At 35.2% G+C, this 8,302-nt stretch overlaps 1 protein-coding gene across 1 annotated transcript; it reads right to left on the reverse strand.

Annotated features, from left to right (window-relative positions):
- Positions 1–2,863: 2,863 nt before the first annotated feature.
- Positions 2,864–6,632, reverse strand: LOC104094707 (nucleoside diphosphate kinase 3-like). The gene is made up of 7 exons (XM_009600687.4): positions 6,433–6,632; positions 4,339–4,473; positions 4,158–4,195; positions 3,993–4,043; positions 3,654–3,821; positions 3,461–3,573; positions 2,864–3,194 (listed from the first exon to the last, which is right to left on the reverse strand). Exons 1-7 carry the CDS (start codon positions 6,518–6,520, stop codon positions 3,071–3,073), a joined length of 717 nt encoding a protein of 238 aa, XP_009598982.1. The 5' UTR covers positions 6,521–6,632; the 3' UTR covers positions 2,864–3,070.
- Between the last annotated feature and the right edge of the window lie 1,670 nt (positions 6,633–8,302).

Here is an 8,302-nt window from a genome sequence, read left to right on the forward strand (position 1 = left end):
GAATGATAAAAGGAATATGACATCTCTATATCTACATGCCAATATGCATATCATATGTGTTTAAACACAATGAAAGCATCGCGTACTCACACTCTCGGAGTACTCAACCTGACTGTATCAATTCTCACTCATCACACTCAATCACTCAGCATTGTACATGATAGATCTAACCCAATGCAAATGAATCAATATCAACTGCGCTCACTGTGGGTGTGCAGACTTCGGAAAGGCAGATCCAGTCCAAGCGCTATAATAAGCCAAGTTCTGGCATGAATCAATAAAGTCTGATGCGGCGTGCAACTCGATCTCATAAATATCACTCACAATAGGCCCCCGGCCTTACTCAGTAATCAATCTCTCCAGTCTAGGGCTCACAACACTCATGCTAAGCAACCCAAATCAATGATACGAGATGTGATAATATACGATAACAGATATTGAGATATGATATGTATCGATGAATGTGACTGAGTACATAACTGCAATTAAGCAAGTAACTCAACAATAAAAAACGACCATTGTGGGTCCTAATAGTACCAGCATATAGCCTAAACATATTTTCTAGTATAAATCACAGTTCAAGTGCTCTAACACATAGAGTACAGTAATAACGTTCAAATAAGATAGCTACACAGTTCCATAGAATCAACTAAATCACAATTACTACGGTGCACGCCCACACGCCTGTCACCTAGCATGCGCGTCACCTCAACACGAATCACGTAACACGTAATTCAGGGTTTCATACTCTCATAACTAACTTTAGAAGTGTTACTTACCTCAAACCGTACAAATCTCTACTCTAACAAGCTCTTGCCTCGTGAAACGGCCTCCGAAAGCCTCGAATAAAGCCATAAACAATTCGATACGATCAACTCAAGCTATAGGAATCAATTCCATATGAAAATGCTAAGTTCTTAATCAAAAGTCAAAAGGTTAACTCAAAAGTCAACCCTCAAGACCACGTCTCGGAATCTGATAAAAGTTACAAAATTCGAAAGCTCATTCAAACACGAGTCCAACCATACCAAATTTATCAAATTTCGACACCAAATCGTCACTCAAATCCCCAAATTTAACTTTCCAAATCCCTAGCCTCAAACTCCCAAAAATCCACCTTAAAAACACACAAACTAGGTGGAAAATTCAATGGGGAAATAATATTATTGAATAAAAATGATCACAAGTGACTTACCTCAAAAAATTCCTTCGAAATCCCTCTCAAAATCGCCTTAGCCCGAGCTCGAAATGTCCAAAAATGATTAAAACCTCGAAACCCTTCGAATTTAAACAATTCCAGAGGTTCCGCTTCTGCAGTACCGCTTTTGCGGTTAAAAATCCGCACCTGCGAATTTACACTCAACCCCTGACCTACAACTTTTGCGGCCAAAGGCTTGCACCTGCCAGACCGCACCTGCGGCCCCACGTCCGCATCTGTGCACCGAGAGCCAATTTCAAAATCTCGCACTTGTGACTATTGTTCCGCTTCTGCAGACTCGCAGATGCACTCCTCCCTCCACACCTGCGATACTCCCTTAGCCAAACCAACCTCGCTTCTGCGTCACTCCAGTCGCACCTGCAACCAATCCCCTCACAGGTGCGATCACACCAGAAGGTCTACAGCTTCAACAATGCTTCAAGTTCCATTTTTTATTTGTTAACCATCTGAAACCAACCCTAGGCCACCGTGACCTCAACTAAACATACCAATAAGTCCTAAAATATGATACAAACTTAGTCGAGGCCTCAAATCACATTAAACAACATAAAAAATACGAATCGTACCTCAATTCAAGGCTAACGAAAACTAAGAATTTCCAACTTCTACAAATCGATGCCGAAACTTATCAAATCACATCCAATTGACCTCAAATTTTGTACACAAGTCATAAATGACGCAACAGACCTACTCCAACTCTCGGAACCAAAATTCGAGTCCGGTAACCACAAAGTCAACTCTCGGTCAAACTTCTCAATTTTCAAAACTTCTAATTTCCAATTTTCGCCATTTCAAGCCTAAATCAACTACGGACCTCCAAATCACTATCACGACACACTCCTAAGTCGAAAATCACCTAACGGAGCTATCAGAACCATCAAAACTCTATTCCGGAGCCATTTACACATAAGTCAACATCCGGTCAACTTTTTCAACTGAAGCCTTCAAACCTTGAAACTAAGTGTCTCAACTCATTTCGAAACATCCCCGGAACTGAACCAACTACCCCGACAAGTCACATAGCAACAATTAAGCATAAAATGAACAAGAAAATGGGGGAAAGGGGCTACAACACTCAAAACGACCGCATGGTCGTTACCGAATCTAATCTTGAACTCATAAAGTTCAAATCTTGACTCCACCAAAAAACATATAAATATTCCTTGACAAACTTATTTCTAATATATTGTTTCTTTTTTAAAAACTTTTATAAATACCAATTTCTAACAACATAACACAATTTTTTGTAATTTCTTGAGTTCAATCAAAAACCTGCTTCAGATCATTAAAGTCGAGAATTGCAGCTAATATAGACCAATTTGAGATGTTTATTTAGCCCTTAACACTTCTAAAGTAGTAAGCGTAGAGTCAAGTCAAAAGTCGTTCACTCATACCATAGAAATTGATAAATACTTACCCGTACTTACACCAAACGAAGTAATTTTAACCTTTCCATTTAAAAATTATGTTGAGAAAATACATTGCTTGACCTTGGTTAGAAAAACAAATCTATTTCATTTATTAGTTTGGTGTAAACACCGAGTGTGAATATAAATGTTCACTGTTTAATAAAGAGAGAGGGGGGGGGGGGGGGATATGAAGAGTTGCACCTAATCTTCCCATACTAAAAAAAAAACTATGCTCGGAGCACAACAAAGAAAAATGCAATTGACAAAGTCTCAGCAGCATTTCAGTACATCTGATTATTGAACAATTAAAATAACAATATGCTAAAGGTTATGTTACTACTATAGCCTAAGGCAATTGGCATCAGATTTATTCAGATAATCAGTAGTTTCTAGTCTTCATGTTGAGTTAATCGCAGTTTAAATTAAGAGAAAATACGTTTGCTCAGTTCACACCATATATCCACTTCTCATCATTGCTTGTATATTTAACCAACTCTTCTGGTTTGAACCATAGTTTGATCTCATCCTTGGCAGTCTCGGGTCCATCGCTTCCATGGATGATGTTCCTGTAAAGCAACTCGTGTTAACGGCAATATGCAACAGCACAAGAAGACCAAAAAAGGCAGGCGCACGAAGCATCTCGCATTTACGCAAGGTCCGAGGAAGGGACACACTCCAAAGAGTATGCTGTAGGCAGCCTATCCTAATGCAATCATCAATGACTGATTCCACGATTCGAACTCGTGACTTATAGGTCACACGGAGACAACTTTACTGTTACTCCAAAGCTCAAGAAGACTAACTATAGAATTAAGGCAAGAAGTTTTTGTACCTTCCGACTACAACAGCTAAGTCACCTCTGATTGTTCCAGGTTCTGATTTTTGCGGATCTGTCGCTCCAATAAGCTTCCGTCCATATCTAATTACTCCCTCGCCTTCCCATACCTAGAGATTGATTATGGAATTACTTAAAGCGAATCATTTTGTCAAACAAGTAAATTTAGACTTGGCTAAATTTCTCTAACCATTGCTACAACAGGGCCGGAGCTGAGGAAATCACATAGGCCGTTAAAGAATGGTCTCTCCTTAAGGTCATGATAGTGCTTTCCGGCAAAATCCTTAGATGGAACAACAATTTTGATCGCAACCAACTTGAAACCTTTGCGCTCAAAGCGCGATACGATTTCTGAAATCTGCAATGGTACAAAACTCTCTAAGCCAATTGGAAAGAGAACTAACATCTGCATAGCCCATAGGAGTCCAACATACTGTTCCAACCACTTAAGTGAGAATGAAGGAAAAAGCATATTACAGGAATTTATAAGAAATAAAAGGAAGCAGCATTCTAACCCTACTTAACATACCAAGCCCCTTTGTACTCCATCTGGCTTGATGGCGATGAAGGTACGCTCCATCTTGTACGAAAAATATTGTGTGATGTTAGTTGTGACAAAAAATGAAAATGATGACAAATGCAAGATATAACATCTAACATCTCAATCAAGGGGAAATTAGTTAAGATAGTGTACCTCAGCAGCATGTGCTTCTTGCTCCTGGATCATGTAAGCTATATAATAAAGAGAGAAACAAAACAAATGAAATCAGATTATCATACAGAAAATTCAAATTTTTAGTGAAGTTGCATTTTCAAAATGACACAAACTTGAGCGGCAACATTAATTTAACATAGATAAGTAATAAGATATGAACCTGCTGCAGGAAGGGCGAGGATTCCCGAAATCCAAGCTCTAGATGAATTTCCAGAGTCAGTCCTGCCATATGAAGCTAAAGAAGGCACAACTCCTCTCAAAGAAACTGTGGCTGCTGCAGCCACTGCTCGTCCCCCTGCAAATAGGACAAGTATATTCACACAATCAGGGGCGGAGGCAGAGTGCGGGATGTCTTAAGAAATCCATTGAAATGTACAACTTATTAATTTAGAACCCGGTAACTTAGAAGGATTACAATTTCGAACCCATAAGGTTCAAATTCTGGTTCCGCCTCTGCACGCAATTACTTGTTTTTCTGCTTTGATAGTTAACTTATCGCTCAACAAATGTAAAGGTAAAGACCACTAGTAATCAGAATCAATCAGATCTATCTCCTCCATTGTTCCATAAGACTTAAAATTCTCAAATATCCACTAATCATTGTTTCCTCTAAAACATAAACACCAATCTACTGAAGGAAGTGGAACACCGGCGAGATATAAAAATAGACATGCCAAATTGCAAATAAATGAATTACAATATAGATATAAAGACGAGTATCAACCTAAAAGCTCAAAAACTTAAATATCATGATTGGAAAGCTCAATGCTTCCCCGCCGGCAGATCAAACTCATCACGATGCTAAAGGTAGCCATAGGAACATCTAGGATTTCAAATCAATACATCACATATATGCACACGTGTATACGGGGTAAATTTCACAAATGGTCATATAACTATGATTTTTTTTCACTAAATTCATATAACTTTATTTTCTCACATAAAAACCATATATATAACTATGATTTTTTTTCACCAAAGTCATATAACTATGTTTTCTCACACAAAAATTATAAAACTTGAAAAATATATTTTTTATTAGTATTTTCTTATTTTCAGTCTAATAAATAATAATTCAATTAAGTCTAATAAATAATAATCCAATTAAAATAGGAATGAGCCAACCCGACCTGGCCCACCCGACCCAATACTCATATATAAAAATTAAAATAATACTAAAAGTGAATAGTAAATCCTTTAAAACATAATGCTTCTATCTTTTATTTATTTTTTCAAGATTTTTATTCAAATCGATATCATTTTTATTTCAAGTGCTCTCTAATTATACCTTTTATTTTCTTATTTTTTTTAATAGAATCTCATGAATTCCGAACTAAGTTTCTTATGGTAGTATTATTTTAACTTACGTATATGAGTATTGGGTCAGCTGGGTTGGGTCATTCCTATTTTAAAAGAAAAATATAAAATTAATCGGTCGACCGAAACTAATTGCATTTGCTAGACAAAATATATATGGAATGTGCATATTATATGTATATAATACACACACACACACACACACACACACACACACACACACACATATATATATATATATATATATATATATATATATATATATATATATATATATATATATATATATTATCGGCTATTATTTTTGAGAACGGCTAAAAATATACTCATATTTCTCCTATTTTAATTGGATAATTATTTATTAGATTGAAAATAAAAAATAAAAAAACGTAAAATAAGAAAATATTACTGAAAACTTTGTTTTTCGACCATTATGATTTTTGTGTGAGATAGTGAAATTTTTATGATTTTTGTGTGAGAAAACAAAGTTATATGACTTTGATGAAAAAAAGTCATTTTTATATGATTTTCGTGTGAAAAAACAAAATTATATGACTTTGATGAAAAAAAAAAATAGTTATATAACAATTTGTAAAATTTGAGCTCGAATATCAATGAGGATTTGATATCGATATGTGCACCACACACACATTGATAAATTTTTAGAGCTTAAGTTCCGTGCACCGGCATTTTAAAAGATAATTCATTCATGATGCAAGCATAACTGGCTGATTACTCGACTCAAACCCGTGACCTATAAGTCATACGAAAATAACTTTACCGTTGCTACAACGTTCCCCGTCATAGATTCATAGTGCAAAAAATATTTACATGGTCGGTGCATATTAGATACATCCAAATTTTTATATACATTTATAAAAACGACCTCTTTCATGAGTGAATAAATTGAAATTAAAGAAATGGAACAAAAATTTACCAGAAAAGGCACGAGAACGCTGCTTAGAATAAGCAGAAAACAGAGATTTAGTAGCTCGTGAAGCAGATCTGCAAATCTGAGAATTCATCTTCAAACAAAATTCAAATCTAAACCTTAAAATAAAAACAAATCTAATGCACTCTTTTGTGAAGAGTGAAATGTAGAGAAGGAAGAAAGGAAAGAATGGAATAGTGATCAGTGACTGAGTGAGCTTTTATTTTGAGGTAACTGATTTGGAAAGTATTGTTAATGCACACGTGGTTCACGCGCTAAAGGGGTGTGTGGGAGAAGAGAGTTTGGGCTTTGATTGGGTCAAATCTTAACCGAAGTTGTTGGAATTTGATTGAATGAATCAGATTCGTTGTTTTGTAGTTACGACTTCGTATCTATATATGTTGCTTTCTCATTAAATCTGAATCACGTGTTTGTCTTTTTTTTTTATTTGACGTTAAAAATATATTTGCACTCAGTGTTGATGTCAAATCAATATATGCACAACGTGTATTGGCATAGTAGATGAGGTTCGCCCGTGCATAGCACAGGCCAAACATTTTAAATTTTGATACAGCTCAGAGAACTTATGTCTAATCTTTAGTTGCACGTACGATTTGATCCCAAAATAGGAATACATACTCTAGAATAACTATACTTTCACTAATACAGAAGTACAGTTCCATTCTTAGTAAATAGTGACAAACATTAAAGACCACCTACTATGTAGAGCATGCATATTCAGAATCTGTGCATTTAGGAACAATAAATCCCACTCCCTAATGAAATTAAATTTACGAAGGTAAACCATACAAAATGATAGATCAAAGTCACTATTTGTTCATGACTTGGTTTTTGAAATATCTTCTGCTAGGAGGTAGCTACTATAACTGCATGACTAAGTTACCATAGATAACACCAGATAAATCGATGATGCAAGTCCTTCATATATCTTTGTCCAAACTATATGCTTTGATAGTTACTTGGTCTTAAGAAGCGTCTTTACTTAATTGCTTGAATTGGTTGAGCAGGGTAAAAATGTCCTAACTTCAGGAAGTCTATGAATATACGGTATGACAAGAACACCATAAGCCTCCTCTAAAAGTAAGTAACTTCTTCATCAACCTTTTAATTTAAAGTACATTACCTTAAGAAAAACTAACAAAGAAGAAATGCACCAATCATCCGTCAATAAAAGGGTATCTTAGAAATAAAATATACCCCCTTGAATAAATTAGATTTTTGTGACTGACAAAATACTGAGCATGCACAATTCATAACAAATCAAGGTTGTGATTGGAATAATTTGCTTAAATCAAGCAAAACAATTAAATAATAGTTTGTATAAAAAAACGACACATATAGCATAAAGTAACTATTTTCACTAGCATATTGTTACCAATTGAAGCATGTGTATAACTACAACCTAAAGAAAATAAAATAAATAAACTGAACGAAAAAAAGCACAACCAACACTACTGTTTCAAGGAAATACTTCAAGTGATTTAGGTCGTACCATCTTACTAATAAACATAAATATATAGAAAATATTATGCTGAGAGATTGAATGAAAAGAGGTACCAATATAATTAGTCAAGAGCCATTACCATTTGAACTGATAGAGGAGGAGAGGATCTTTAAGTCTTCTGCAACCATGGTAAGTAAATTTTGCTCAGAGTTTCGCTTGCTAGTTTTAATCTGCAAACAAAGAAAAATAGAACTCGAAAGCACTCATCACAGAAGCATGTTTATAAGACATACTTCATATATGTTAAAAGATTGCATATATGTGAGTGTATTTATATAAATATACATGAAACATATAATCCTTGTGTATTTCATGTACTGAAGTAAAAGTAGAACAAACCAAATGGTCAAG

The sequence above is a fragment of the Nicotiana tomentosiformis genome, chromosome 12, assembly GCF_000390325.3.
Source record: "Nicotiana tomentosiformis chromosome 12, ASM39032v3, whole genome shotgun sequence".
NCBI classification, from domain to species: domain Eukaryota; kingdom Viridiplantae; phylum Streptophyta; class Magnoliopsida; order Solanales; family Solanaceae; genus Nicotiana; species Nicotiana tomentosiformis.